At 45.4% G+C, this 14,119-nt stretch overlaps 2 protein-coding genes across 9 annotated transcripts in view; one reads left to right on the top strand and one right to left on the bottom strand.

The window, feature by feature from the left end:
• IFT74 (intraflagellar transport 74) overlaps positions 1-14,119 on the bottom strand; it is a 305,175-nt gene that overhangs the window by 133,521 nt on the left and 157,535 nt on the right. For all 7 annotated transcript variants that reach the window (XM_033919374.1, XM_033919366.1, XM_033919348.1 and 4 more), the window contains one exon: positions 11,261-11,399. In XM_033919374.1, the coding sequence (XP_033775265.1) occupies positions 11,261-11,399 (139 nt within the window). The remainder of the gene's footprint in view (positions 1-11,260; positions 11,400-14,119) is intronic.
• LRRC19 (leucine rich repeat containing 19) overlaps positions 12,379-14,119 on the top strand; it is a 51,892-nt gene continuing 50,151 nt past the window's right edge. The window contains exon 1 of one of the 2 annotated variants that reach the window (XM_033919411.1): positions 12,379-12,496. In XM_033919411.1, coding sequence (XP_033775302.1) covers positions 12,479-12,496 — 18 coding nt within the window. In that variant the 5' untranslated portion in view covers positions 12,379-12,478. The remainder of the gene's footprint in view (positions 12,497-14,119) is intronic. The other variant, XM_033919403.1, reaches the window with a different exon arrangement.

Below are 14,119 nucleotides of genomic sequence, written 5' to 3'. Positions count from 1 at the left end.
ACCAGAGTCGGACAAGGAAAGAAGATAGTCCAACACCAGTCCCACTGCTAGAGACATGGGATTATGGTGATGTAAGAGGCACCAGGAAGAAAACCGAGACCACTTCTGTTGATAACACTGGAGCGTGGCCGGTTTCCTGGAAGCATCAATGATAGAGCGGACAGGCTGAGAAAGGAGTGAGTGAGCCGAAGTCAGCCCGAGAGATACCAAGCTGTCAGGTGCAGAGACTGTAGGTTGGGATGCAGTAGGGTCTGCTGATGCTGAGAAAGCAGAGAAGGAAACAGTGGAAGAATTATAGGTTCCCTGGAACTGAGTTGAAGTAGAAGGGAATACCAATGTTGCCTGGGCCACCGTGGAGCGATGAGAATCATGGTGGCTCGTTCCCTCCGGAGCTTGAACAATGTGCGCAGCATGAGCGGTAGAGGAGGAAATGCATATAGGAAGAGATTGGTCCAATCCAGGAGAAATGCATCGGGAGCCAGACGGTGAGGAGAGTAGAGTCTGGAGCAAAACAGGGGCAGCTGATGATTGTGAGGAGCTGCAAAGAGGTCCACCTGAGGAGTGCCCCATTGATCGAAAATGGACTGGAGAGTCAAGGGGTCGAGAGTCCATTCGTGAGGTTGGAGAATTCTGCTGAGATTGTCTGCCAAGGAATTCTGCTCCCTTTGAATGTAGACAGCCTTCAGGAATAAATGACGAGCTGTCGCCCAAGACCAAATCCATTGGGCTTCCTGACACAACAGGCGAGAGCCCGTCCCTCCTTGTTTGTTGATGTAGTACATTGCAACTTGATTGTCTGTGCAAATGAGAAGTACTTGAGGAAAGAGAAGATGTTGAAAGGCCTTGAGGGCATAAAACATTGCTCGGAGTGCCAGGAAATTGATGTGGTGTTTCTGTTCCTGAGCAGTCCAAAACCCCTGAGTTTGGAATTCGTTCAAGTGAGCTCCCCAGGCATAAGGGGATGTGTCTGTGGTGATGACGAGATGATGATGAGGTAAATGGAACAGTAGACCTCTGGATAGATTTGAAGATGTCAACCACCAAAGAAACGACTGTCGAAGAGACGAGGTCACAGATATGTGTTGTGAGCAAGGATCCGTCGCTTGTGACCACTGAGTTGCTAGGGTCCATTGAGGAGTACGCAGGTGGAGACGTGCGAAGGGGGTGACATGTACTGTGGAAGCCATGTGCCCCAAGAGCACCATCATGTGAGTTGCAGAGATTGTAATCTGTTGAAACACCTGCTGACAGAGATGAAGAATGGTCTGAAGGCGGTTGGATGGAAGAAACGCCCTCATCAGAACAGTGTCCAGAATGGCTCCAATGAATTGAAGCCGCTGGGTCGGAATGAGATGCGACTTGGGTAGATTGATTTCGAACCCCAACAGTCGAAGGAAGTGAATGGTCTGATTGGTGGCAAGCAGAACCGCCTGAGGTGAATGAGCCTTGATCAGCCAGTCGTCCAGATAAGGGAACACTTGAAAATTGTGAGAGCGGAGATAGGCCACTACCACAATCAGACACTTGGTGAACACCCTGGGAGAGGAGGCCAGACCGAAGGGTAGCACCTTGTACTGATAATGATGTTGATTGATGAGAAAGCGGAGATATTGCCTGGACGTCAGATGGATAGGAATATGTGTGTAAGCCTCTTTGAGATCGAGGGAGCATAGCCAGTCGCCCTGAGTGAGAAGAGGGTAGAGGGTGGCAAGAGAGAGCATTTTGAACTTCTCTTTGACCAAACATTTGTTGAGATCTCTGAGATCTAAGATGGGTCTGAGGTCTCCGGTCTTTTTGGGAACTAGAAAGTACCTGGAGTAAAAACCTTGACCTCGCTGATCTTGAGGAACTTCTTCAATGGCATTGAGAAGAAGGAGGGATTGAACCTCTTGAGCGAGAAGGAGGGACTGAGATTTGTTGGAAGCAGACTCTTTTGGCAGGCCTAACGGCGGAGGAGTCTGAAAATTGAGGGAGTAGCCATGGGCTATGATCGAGAGCACCCACTGGTCGGTGGTGATTACTTCCCATCGAGAGTGAAAAATGTTTAATCGACCTCCTATGGGCTGTGGAAGAGGACAGGAGGGAGGAAGACTGGCAATGCCCTAGAGAAGGGAGTCAAAAGGGCTGAGTCGGCTTAGTCTGAGTGACAGGCTTGATGGCAGGTTGCTGTTGCTGACGAGTCTGTTGATGCTGTTGCCGTTGCCTCCGAGGTTGAGGAGGATGAGGCTGAACCGGCCGAGCAGAAAACCGCCTCTGATATGAAGGTTGCTGTCTAAAAGGACGAGGAGGAGGAGGCTTCTTCTTATTTTTCAACAAGGTATCCCACCTCGTCTCATGGGCAGAGAGCTTTTAAGTGGTGGTATCCATAGACTCTCCAAACAGCTCGTCACCCAGGCAGGGAGCATTGGCAAGGCGGTCCTGGTGGTTCACATCAAGGTCTGAGACTCGAAGCCATGCTAATCGTCTCATCGCCACAGACATAGCCGTGGCTCGGGATGTGAGTTCAAAAGTATCATAGATGGAACAGACCATAAACTTCCTGAGTTGCAGGAGACTGGAAGTGCATTGTTCAAATGCAGGAAGTTTGCGGTCAGGAAGATACTTTTGAAAAGAGGCCACTTGTTGAATCAGATGTTTCAGGTAAAAAGAGAAGTGAAACGCATAATTACCTGAACGATTGGCTAACATTGCATTTTGATAAAGTCTTTTGCCAAATTTATCCATGGCCTTGCCCTCTCTACCAGGAGGGACAGAGGCATACACACTAGAGCCTGCCGATTTTTTGAGGGTTGACTCCACTAGCAGAGATTCATGGGGCAGCTGGGGTTTGTTAAACCCTGGAATAGGAATCACTTTATAAAGTGATTCCAGCTTCCTAGGGGCTCCTGGAACGGTTAGAGGGGTTTCTAAATTTTTGTAAAAAGTTTCCCTCAAGATGTCATGGAGGGGCAACTTTAAAAATTCTTTAGGAGGCTGGTCAAAATCCAAAGCATCAAGAAATGCCTTGGATTTTTTAGAGTCAGACTCTAGGGGGATGGAAAGGGTGTCTGACATCTCCTTAAGAAACTTGGTGAAGGACGAGTGCTCTGGCTTACTAGCAGGATCCTGCACCGATGGATCATCCTCATCGGAGGAATAATCTGCCTCGGTACTGAGAGGGTCGTTGGAATCATCCCACAAATCAGGGTCCCGTACCGATGAAAGACGGCCCTGAGAAAGGGAAGTAGAAGGTTCGATATGCTTAGTCTTGCGCACCGATTTACCTGATCGCATGGACACTGTACCGGGTGACTGTACAGCGGTACGGGTGTCAGAGAACGGTACCTGCTCAGAAGTCGAGTAAGCAGTGTGTCGAAGAGACTTCGGTTCCGCCGAGAGAACAGGCATAGAGACAGATTTTTGCGGTGCCGATAACGTCGATGCCGACAGAATAGGCTGTTCGACAATCGGCACCGAAGGCTCAGTAGGTACCGACACTGGAAGGTGTGGAGTTAGTAGAGCCGGGAGCAAGTGTTATAACTGCTCCTTAAGCTGGACCTGAAGGATGGATGCTATTCTCTCATCCAAAGACGGTCCCGAAGGCACCGGTACCGCTTTTTTCTTGCTCGGTACCTGCGGTGCAGCTCGATGCTCAGGCGAAGTCGATGCCGATGAAGAGGCAGTGACTTCAATGGGAGTGGAGCGTTTGCGGGGCCGGCGCGCAGTCTGCAGGACTTGACTCACTGCTTGTTCGACTGGCGGGCCAAAAACAGTAGGGGATGGCTTCTTAGCCGGCTTACCTACAGGGTGCGACACCGAGGTGGATCTTGCGGCGTCGAAGTCACCGGTGCCGATTTGGAGGAAGTTGTCGGTGTCGATGTCGGGGGAACTTCCATGGTGGCACCGAAAAGAATCCACTGTTGAATTTGGCGATTCTTGAGTTCTCTTTTGGAGAGAACTGCAGCGGGTGCACGTTTCAGCCTTATGGTCTGGACCCAGACACTGAAGGCACCACTTGTATGGGTCGGAGAGGGAAATAGGACGTGCACACCGCTGACACTTCTTAAAACCCAGTGAAGGGGGCATGAAGGGAAAAACGGCCGTAGCAAAATCGAAGCCCGAGGCTTCGATGGTGCCAACAGGCCCCGCTGGGGCCGACCGGAAAAAAGTCGAAAAAATTGACTTTTTTTTTTTTAAGAAAATAACGTGAACACTTCAAGACAAGAAAAAAACGCGCGAGCGGGAAGGCGAGTAAAAATTGAAAAAATATTCCAACAGCCGTTGGAAGCACGCGTCTTCTTAGCGCCGCGGAAACTAAGAAACTGAGGACCGCGCGCCTTCGTCGGGCGGGAAGGCACTCGCGCACGCGCGGTGCTGCCTAACTAGAACTTTCTAAGTTCTTAGAGTGCAATCACTCTAAAATTGTCCGTACCGGGGCTCCGTCGGTGCCGTCACCCATCAGTCAAGAATATGCTGCCTGCTTGTCCTGGGATAAAGCTAATTACAGCAGCCTGCAGAGGATCGACAGTAGGTAAAATGATTTTATTTTCAATATAGTGATTGAAATGTGTCAGTTTTGAGAATTTATATCTGCTGTGTAGATTGTGTGTATATGAAAAATGAATGGAAAAAATTGCATTACAATTAGTAAAGGGGATGGGATCTGGGGCAGAGCTTGGGTGGGCCTAGGGAGGTCTGTGGTTGGGGTACTCAGTTGATATTTGTTAGACTTAGGGGGTACTTAGCTTGAAGTAGTTGAGAAACACTGCTGTAGGCAATCAGCTGGTGCCAGTGCCTCTCCTTCTCTCCGTCCCTCTTCCCTGCTGGCACCCCCTACTGGCGTCTCAGGGCCCATCTGGAGGGCCTCTGCACATGCGCGGATGTCGATGTGATGATGTCACGCATAAGCGTGATGTCATCATGGCGACGTCCACGCACTTCTGGGTGCCTCAAGCTGTGGCCATTACCTTTAGTGTGCCCCAACTCAAGAAAGTTTGAGACACTGGTGTAGCCAAATAAGTAACGGGCCCAGTGATCAATAGTCCCAAGCTACTCTTCAGAGCCGGCCCCCAGCTCACTGTGATCTGCAGCAGCAGCAATATGATTCCCTTCCTATGCTCCGCTCTCTCAGCATAAGAGCAGCATCTTTTCTCCTCCCTATCTTTCCTTCTCCCCCATAGATGATGCAATACCTAAGATGTCAGAGCAGCAATAATCCAATCTTTAGCAAAACAAAATCTATGGAAGGCTTGTTCCTCTAGCAAAAGAGGACTGTGGAAACAAGGATCTCAATAACCAGGTTTATTGTTCAAAATTAAAAGTCTTCACAAGTAAAGGCAATGCATAAACTTGATACATCCAATGGGTACACAGTAAAAAGTCTGTGGCGGCCTGAAGAGTAAGAACAATGCTGCTGGGAATGAGAATGGTGAGCAAGCACTGGATCTCACTTGGGAGGGGAATTGCATGGGGAGGGTAACAGAGAGATACTGGACTGCAGGAATAAGGAGGAAAGAAAAAGATAGATGCCAGCAGGGCCGGATTAAAGGATAGGCCCAGTAAGCCTGAAATGGTCAGGGGGGCCCGCCGGTGCGGTGCTTTGCACAGCTGGCCCACCGGGTCCGGAACCATCCTCCCTATTCTGCTGCTGCTGCTTTCCTTAACCAGCAGCAGCGGCAGTAAACTTTAAATCAGGGGTGTGCAACCTACGGCCCAGCTTGTGCTCCCAACACGACCTTCTCCTTTCCTTCCTTCTGTGCCTCCCTCCAGCAGGTGTTTAGCTTCTGGCCGGCTCCCTTGCTGCAGTCGTTTTTCCGCTTAAAGCCACAGGCGTCTGCTCCTTGTGCAATCCTTGGCTGCGTCGGTAGCGTTCCCTCGGCTTCCAACGCAGCAGCGGATTGTTCGAGGAGCCGACGCCTGCAGCTTTGAACAGAAAAACGACTGCAGGCAGCAAGGGAGACAGCCAGAAACTAACACTTGCCACAGGGACACACAGAAAAGAGAGCGAGAGAGAGACCTACAATTTGCTGCTCTTGCTTGCTTCGGGCCTTCCTCCGCGAACACAGAAAGTAGGTGGGACCCGGCAGCGAGGAAGGCCTGAAGCAAGCAAGAGCAGCGAGTTGTGAATGCTGTGCTGCCGACGGGTGTGTGAGACGGGGGAAGAGAAATGCTGCTGCTGCATCCAATTGGGGAGAGGGAGGGAAGGAGAGAGAAGGAAAAGAGAGAGGAACGAGAGATGCGAAGTCCATGGGAGGGAGGGAAAGGAGATACCAGACCATGGAGGGGTAGAGGGAGATGCCAGGGAATGGGGAGAAGGGAACAACTAAGTTCGCTTGTTAAAAAGTGTTTTTTCAGCCTCCGTGTTCTGAGAAGAGTGAGAGGACTCTCATCAGCAACATTTCTCAGTATTGGTTCAATCAATCATTTTGTCAAGGTTGGATTATTGTAACTCAAAGATTAGTCTGCAGAGACTTCAACTAATACAGAATACTGCAGCTAAGCTTATTTTCATAAAGAGTAAATTTGATCACGTAATCCCTCTGCTCAAGGAATTACATTGGCTCCTAATGTATCTTATAATTCAATTCAAGTGCATTTGTATTGAATTTAAGACCTTATTTGGCATTTTCACCACTTTGATTCCTTTAGAATGGAATGTGCATAGGTTTCATCTTGTCATAAGTTCTCAAAAATTAAAACTTACATTTCTCTCTCTGAGTGGTAAAATCAGAACCTTTAGGAGATTTAGTCATTCTTTTTGTTTTTAAATTAACTGAATTCTGAAATGCTTTACTGCTTACATTAAGAAGTTTACCCCTTTTGCTTTATTTCAGAAAGTTCTGAAAACCTTTCTGTTTGCTTAACATTTTGGAAACTAACTACGGTACTCTAGTCTACTTTTCCTTGTCAAGTTTATGTATTATGCATTACATTACTGTTAACCGAGTCAAGCTCCTTTTGGTTGATGACCAAGTCTATAAAATTAAGTTTTAGTTCAGGGAAGGAGACAGATACCAGACCAGGGGAAAGGAAGGAAGGAGAGGAAATGCCAGATAAGGGAGGGGGAGTTGGGAGGCGAGGAAAGAGATGCCAGGGCATGGGGGAAGGGAAACTAAGGAGACAAATGCCATACCAGAGGGGAAAGAGGGAGAGGAGGTACCAGAGCATGGAGGAAGAGAGATGCCAGGGCATGGGAGAGGGAAGGGAAGGAGATAGAGATAGAGATGCCAGACAATGAGGTGGAGTTGAAAGGAAAGGAGAAGAGAGAGATGCCAGAGCATAGGGGAGGGGGTGGAGACAGAAAAATGGAGAGAGAGTGAAGTTGAAATGAATCATGTACAAAGGAGAGAAGGTGCGCAGGATAGACAGTTTATGGAAGGAGCATAGAAAGAGGGGAGAGGGCAGACAGTGGATGGAAGGGGCTAATGCTGCTTGGAAGACAGAGGGAGGACAGATGCTAGCAGATGAAATTCTGAAACCACTTTAGGGACGAATTTAGGATAAGTACGGAGGACCACCTTGTCATGATGGAACACAGTGAAAGGTGGATCAGCAACTAAAACTTGCAGTTCACTGACTCTTCGAGCAGAAGTGAGGGCAATGAGAAACACCACTTTCCAAGTAAGATACTTCGGATGAGCCATAGACATTGGTTCAAATGGAGGCTTCATCAACTGAGCAAGAACAACATTGAGGTCCCAAACCACAGGAGGCAGTTTGAGAGGAGGTTTGACATTGAAAAGTCCTTTCATGAATCTGGAAACCACCGGATGAGCAGAGAGGGGTTTCCCTTCAAAAGGCTGATGGAAAGCCGCAATTGCACTAAGATGGACTCAGATCGATGTAGACTTGAGGCCAGAAGAGGATAAGTGCAAAAGGTAATCCAAAACAGAAGATAAGGAGGAATGTTGAGGCTCCTTATCATGAGAAAAACACCACGTAGAAAATCTAGACCATTTTTGGTGATAGCATTGTCTAGTGGTAGGCTTTCTAGAAGCCTCTAAAATGTCTCTGACAGGTTGAGAAAACTGAAGAGGAATCATGTTGAGAGACCAAGCTGTCAGGTATAGAGACTGCAGGTTGGGATGAAGCAGAGATCCCCCGACTCTGTGTAAGCAGAGAAGGAAAAACTGGTAGAACGTGTGGCTCCCTGCTGCTGAGTTGAAGTAGAAGGGAGTACACCAAGGTTGTCTCGGCCACCGAGGAGCAATCAGAATCATGGTGGTATGATTGTTCTTCAACTTGACCAGAGTCTTGAGAAAGAGAGGGAATGGAGGGAATGCATAGAGGAAGAGATTTGTTCATTCCAGAAGAAAAGCATCTGCCTCGAGGCGATGAGGAGAGTATATCATGAAGCAGAATTGAGGCAGTTTGTTGTTGTGGGGAGCTGCAAAGAGGTCTATCTGAGGCGTTCCCCATTATGAAAAAATGTGATGAAGAGGCGAGGAATGGAGAGTCTACTCGTGAGGTTGCAGAAGACGACTCAAGTTGTCCGCCAAGCAATTTTTTGCCCCTTGGATGTAGACAGCTTTGAGGAAGGTGTTGTGGCGGATTGCCCAGTCCTAAACCTTCAGAGCTTCTTGGCAAAGGGAGGCAGATCCCGTCCCTCCCTGTTTAATACATGGCGACTTGGTTGTCTGTCCGAATGAGGACTACTTGGTCGTGAAGAAGATGCTGAAAAGCGTTGAGAGCCTTGAAAATCGCTCTGAGTTCCAACAGATTGATGTGACATTGACGATCTGTACTGGTCCAATGGCCTTGTGTACGGAGACCATCGAGATGAGTGCCCCAAGCGTAGGTCGAAGAATCTGTCATGAGGACCTTCTGATGAGGGGGGGTTTGAAACAGCAAGCCTCTGGAGAGATTGGAAGAGAGCATCCATCGACGGAGAGACTGCTCCAAAGAAGGAGTGATTGATATGTGTTGAGAAAGTGGGTCGCAAACCTTCGTCCATTGGGAAGCCAGGGCCACTAAGGAATTCTGAGGTGAAGTCTGGCAAAAGGAGTCACGTGTACTGTGGAGGCCATGTGACTTAGTAGTACCATCATGTGCCTCGCTGAGATGGAAGAGCGGAAAGATACTGTATGACAGAGTTGAAGGAGAGCATCCAGACGTTGTTGTGGAAGGAATGCTCTGAGTTGAATAGTATGCAGAACAGTTCCGATGAATTGTAGATTCTGTGAGGGTTGAAGTTGGGATTTGGGAAAATTGATTTTGAATCCCAAACTTTGTAGGAACCACGTAGTCTGTTGGGTCGCTACAATAACCCCCTGATATGTGGAATCTTTGATGAGCCAGTCGTCTAGGTAGGGAAACTCCTGAAGACATTGGCTCCTTAGAGCTACTGCTACCACTACCAGGCATTTGGTGAACACTCTGGGGGAGGAAGCGAGGCCAAAGAATAGCACTCTGTATTGAAAATGCAGATTCCTCACCCGAAATCTGAGATATTAACGGGAGGTTGGATGAATGGGAATATGAGTGTAGGCCTCCTTGAGATCCAGAGAGCATAACCAGTCGTTCTGCTCTAGAAGGGGATAAAGAAATGCCAGGGACAACATTCAAAATTTTTCTTTGACTAAAAATTTTTTGAGATCTCCGAGATCCAGAATGGGCCACAGATCGCCCGTCTTCTTCGGAACAAGGAAGTAACGGGAGTGAAACCCCTTGGTCTGCTGTTCCAAAGGAACTGATTTGATGGCATGGAGATGAAGCAGAGGTTGAGCTTCCTGAAGAAGAAGGGTGGTCTGGGATGGACTGGAAGGATACTCTCTTGGAGGAAGCTCTGGTGGAATCTGAGTGAAATGAAGAAATTATCCTTCCCTGATGATGGACAGCATCCAGAGGTCGGATGTAATTGTCATCCATCGGTGGTAAAAATGATAAAGATGACCTCCTATAGGGGGAAGAGAAGTCAGAGACAGAACGGTGGAGGTTAGGCTCTGTTTTAAACAGTCAAAAAGGCTGTGAAGCCTTAGGTACAACAGAAGGTTGAGATTTTTGTTGCTTCTGAGGCTGCTGTTTCTTAGGAGGAGGGCGAGTGTAAGGAGCCGTTCTCGGAGCAAAACGCCTCTGGTAAATGGGAGGAGGACGTGTAGACTTGACAGGAGCTGGCTTTGGCTTAGGTCTGACAATAGAAGCAAAGGATTTTTCATGTTCAGACAATTTCTTGGTGGCTGCCTCAATAGATTCATCGAAGAGGTCATTGCCTGCACAAGGAATATTAGCCAAGCAGTCCTGAAGATTAGGATCCATGTCAATAGTACGAAGCCAGGCAAGGCGACGCATTGCTACTGAACAAGCAGCTGCCCGGGCAGACAACTCAAAGGCATCATAAGATGACTGAAGTAGATGTAATATGAGTTGTGATAGAGAAGCGATGACTTCCTGAAATTCAAAGTGCTTTTGAGTGTCTAAATAGGTAAGAAATTTAGGCAAAAGAGCAATGAGGAACTCAAAATAGGTGACAAAATTCTGGTGCTGTTGTCCGCTTCAGCTCAAATTGTAGCAGAACAATGGAGAAGAAAGCTGCAACAAATAAGCATGAAATTCTACTCCAAATGCTTGTTTCTTTGGATTGCCAGTCAGACCCTAAATGAGCCTGAGGCCCCAGGCCCTCACGTGTTTTCGTAGGGGTGTGGGTGTGGAATGCAGCCAGCACCTGCTAAAGCCCTCAGGACCAGCATGGGGCCACACAGACTGCTCTCAAGCTCTGGTAAAAACCAGGAGCGAGCCACACTCCTAGGGGAACGGTACCTGAGCCATCAAGTGTTGGGGCAGGCTGGCCAGGCAGGTTTCCCTGTAAAAGGGATGCCCTCCTGGTTACAGACTTCTGATCATAGAGTCTCTGTCTTCTCCCAGGCAGAGGTGTCCAAGTCAAACTGGGAACCTCTGGAGTACCACAAGCCTCAGTGTTTGGAGGAAGACCCAAAAATTAAAAATTTAAATCACAGCAGATCAGAAAGACACTTTCCAACTCATTCCCTTATGAATAGCTATCATGTCTGTTCCATCTACCATGATGGAATAATAAAGTTCACATGAAAGAAAGATTCTCAATTAGAAATGGTCTGTCAAGCTTCCGGAAGCTCTTACAAAAAATTATTAGTGAGAGCAATCTAAAAAAAACCCAAAAAACCATTTAGTTCAGTTTTGGTGCACAGCCCCCAAGTCTCATTCTATTTTTTTCAGCCATCTATACTTTTGTTTAGGAATCACACAGTAAATTTTTCTAATAAATTCAAATAAGATAGCATTTGAGAAAAACAAAATGAAGTGTTACCTGCAGCAATTTTTCATTGGTTGCCTTCATCTGCAAATATTTGGTTTGCTTTTCCTGAGACATATTTTTAATGATGCCATCTGCTGCTTGTTTCTCTCGTTCAATATCTTCTTCTACAGATCGAATTAGGTCTTCTTTACTATAACATATTGAATAGGAAAAAGTAGGCAAAACAATAAACAAATACAGAAAAACACAAAAGGAACTAGCCATTCCAACATATTGTGGGCATTCTATTATTTATTAGAAACAGCATAAAAAATCATTAAGAACAATAGGAACAAAATAGTACCTTAAAAACTTTAATAATATACTACTTTTACACTGCTTATTATGAAATAATTATATCACAAGGTAGTCAGCAAAACCTAAGACCACAATTAAATGAATACAGAAAATACATAGGAACAAGAGAGAATAATGAAAGGCCTACTTACTAAGCTGCATTAGCCATATAGGAATATAGGAGGTAATTTTGTACAGTATAGGAAGTGCATAGTGGTAGGAATAAGAGAAACAGAAATGTTTGGTGGTGTTAATCATGAGAAGAGAGGTTACTATATTGCTGCAGGTTAAACTAGAACTGCAGCTAAAAGGAAGACCAAGTAAAGCTGGATAGAATTAGGATGCCTAAGGTTAAAGATTAGGAAGAGAACATCCCAAACTCTCTCAAGCTATGATTTAAGCTTTCTCTATTGGCTCCTGCTGTTCAACAGTTTTGAGCTCCCTAACGTGGATTCCGCTGTGGCACAGGATACCCAGCACACAGCCCCTCTGGTGTTGGGCTTAATGGACCTTTGGTCTGTCCCAGTATGGAAATTCTTACGTTTGAGATGAAGATATGCTTTTGTACAAATATTTTTGATAATTAGCAAGAGTGCAGACATATACCACTAGGCAGTACTAATTAACTGTAAATGCACTTTCAACTATTGCAGTTTAATTTAATTTGGCTTGTATAACAATGGAATGAGAGGGGTTGATCAGATTACCAGAGGTTCTTTCTGGCAGAACACTGGAATAGCCAAAGAAGATCATAGGAAAACAAGGAACTTGCCAATCTTTTGCAAGAGAAGTTAGGGAGGGGTTTTATTTTATTACCACTCATTCTCAGAGTACAAAGGTTGAAACACAGTGAAACGTAACTGAGACTGTGTTACAATAGTATTTTTCAATGTACAGGACATAACTTAAAATATAAACGCAAGTTTCCAGAGAATGATATACTTCAGAAATGTAAGTGATTCTATCTCCAGGAAAAAAATATTTTTAATTATAGTATTTTGTTTTGAAGGAAATGCATCTCATCAGTTAGCAGTAGTTGAAATATGTAACCCATTACAGAATACTATCTCAGTTCCTGAATTATTTGTGCCTTGTAAAAGAAATATTTTCAGAAACTGGAAGCGTTTTGATACCATATAATCCTAAACATATTTAATTGGGAGGGTTTCAAGGTATTATTTTCTAACATAGCAAAAAATATTTTCCTTGATTTGCTGAATGCTAAATTTGTGATATATCTGAATGCTGAACTTGAAGGAACTGTTATGGTTACTGAATAACAAAATGAAAACTATGATTGCTTTTTCAAGACATGTTTCATAACAAATCTAGATATTTTCAATTCTGATAAATGTTTGCTTAAAGTAATCTAGGTATTTCATAGGTTAAAGAAAAAATAAGAAATGTTTCAAGTTTGTAACAGACATATTCTGAAGACTCCGATTCACCTGTCACACACATTGGAATGGGGCCTGGGATATATCGCAGATTAATCTTTTATTTCATTCCTTTCCCAGCTTTATCTGTTCCTTTGAATATGATAATGTTTCTTTTTCTTGCTTATTTATACTTTCCCTCTCTCCTCTATTAGGCTATGCTATATTACTTTTAACCACTTCAGACAGCACCACTGATGTGCGGCATAATTAAACAAATAATAAACAAACTTGAAATCTGATGGGTCATGTGTCTTGGCTGGCAATTAATTAATTTTATTTATTTGCCCAATTTTTTAGCCCGTCCTCCCAGAATGGATTACAAGGTGCATTCACAATATGGTTAAGACAGAACAGAGATGACAATTTAAAATATAGACATGACAAAATAAAACATATTACATTATGTAGCATCTGGGTGAGAGTAGATGGCACAGTTATGTTGAATTCTGAATGGCGTTTCTGGGTGCACGTCCTTCAGGTGCTGGGTTTGTAAAGTGGAAGGTTTTCATGGCGTTCCTGAAGCTCCATAGTCCATCTAGTGTTCTAACAGATGGGGGGATGATGTGCCATAGTCTGGGTATGAAATGCAAATAGGAGTGTTTGCGGGCTGTTTCTGTCTTGAATGAGTGACCTGGCGGTATGGGCAGTCGTTTCTCTTCTTGGGATCTCAGTGGTTACTTTGGGAAGTTGATTTGTAGTTTAATTAATCCTCCCCAAAGCTTTCTGGAAGCCTTTATTGTTTCTATGGCTGTAGAACTCCCTTCAATTTTAGAAACATAGATTTGAATAGCAGATCCGCAACAAGGGGTATGTAGAAGGGTTTGTGTGACTGGTGAACTGTTTGCAAAGAAAACCCAACTTTGTTTTTTCTACATGCAGACACACATGTTCACTTAATCAAAGAGTGGGAAACCTCTGGCCCATGGAATGAATCCAGTCCATTCCTTAATCTCATGTGGCCATCACCTGCTCTCATTTTCTGCTTCCCTCCCCCCTGTATTATTATTAAATTCAGTCTTCTTGGATTCATGCAAAATGTCATAGTCAACCCCAGAAGGTATGTATCTTCCATGTTTTTCTACACCTCTTTAACATCCCCACAGCACCTACTCATAAGAACAAAAGAATTGCCACT

The sequence above is a fragment of the Geotrypetes seraphini genome, chromosome 1 (assembly GCF_902459505.1).
Source record: "Geotrypetes seraphini chromosome 1, aGeoSer1.1, whole genome shotgun sequence".
NCBI classification, from domain to species: domain Eukaryota; kingdom Metazoa; phylum Chordata; class Amphibia; order Gymnophiona; family Dermophiidae; genus Geotrypetes; species Geotrypetes seraphini.
This window is presented reverse-complemented; position numbering and strand designations above follow the sequence as displayed.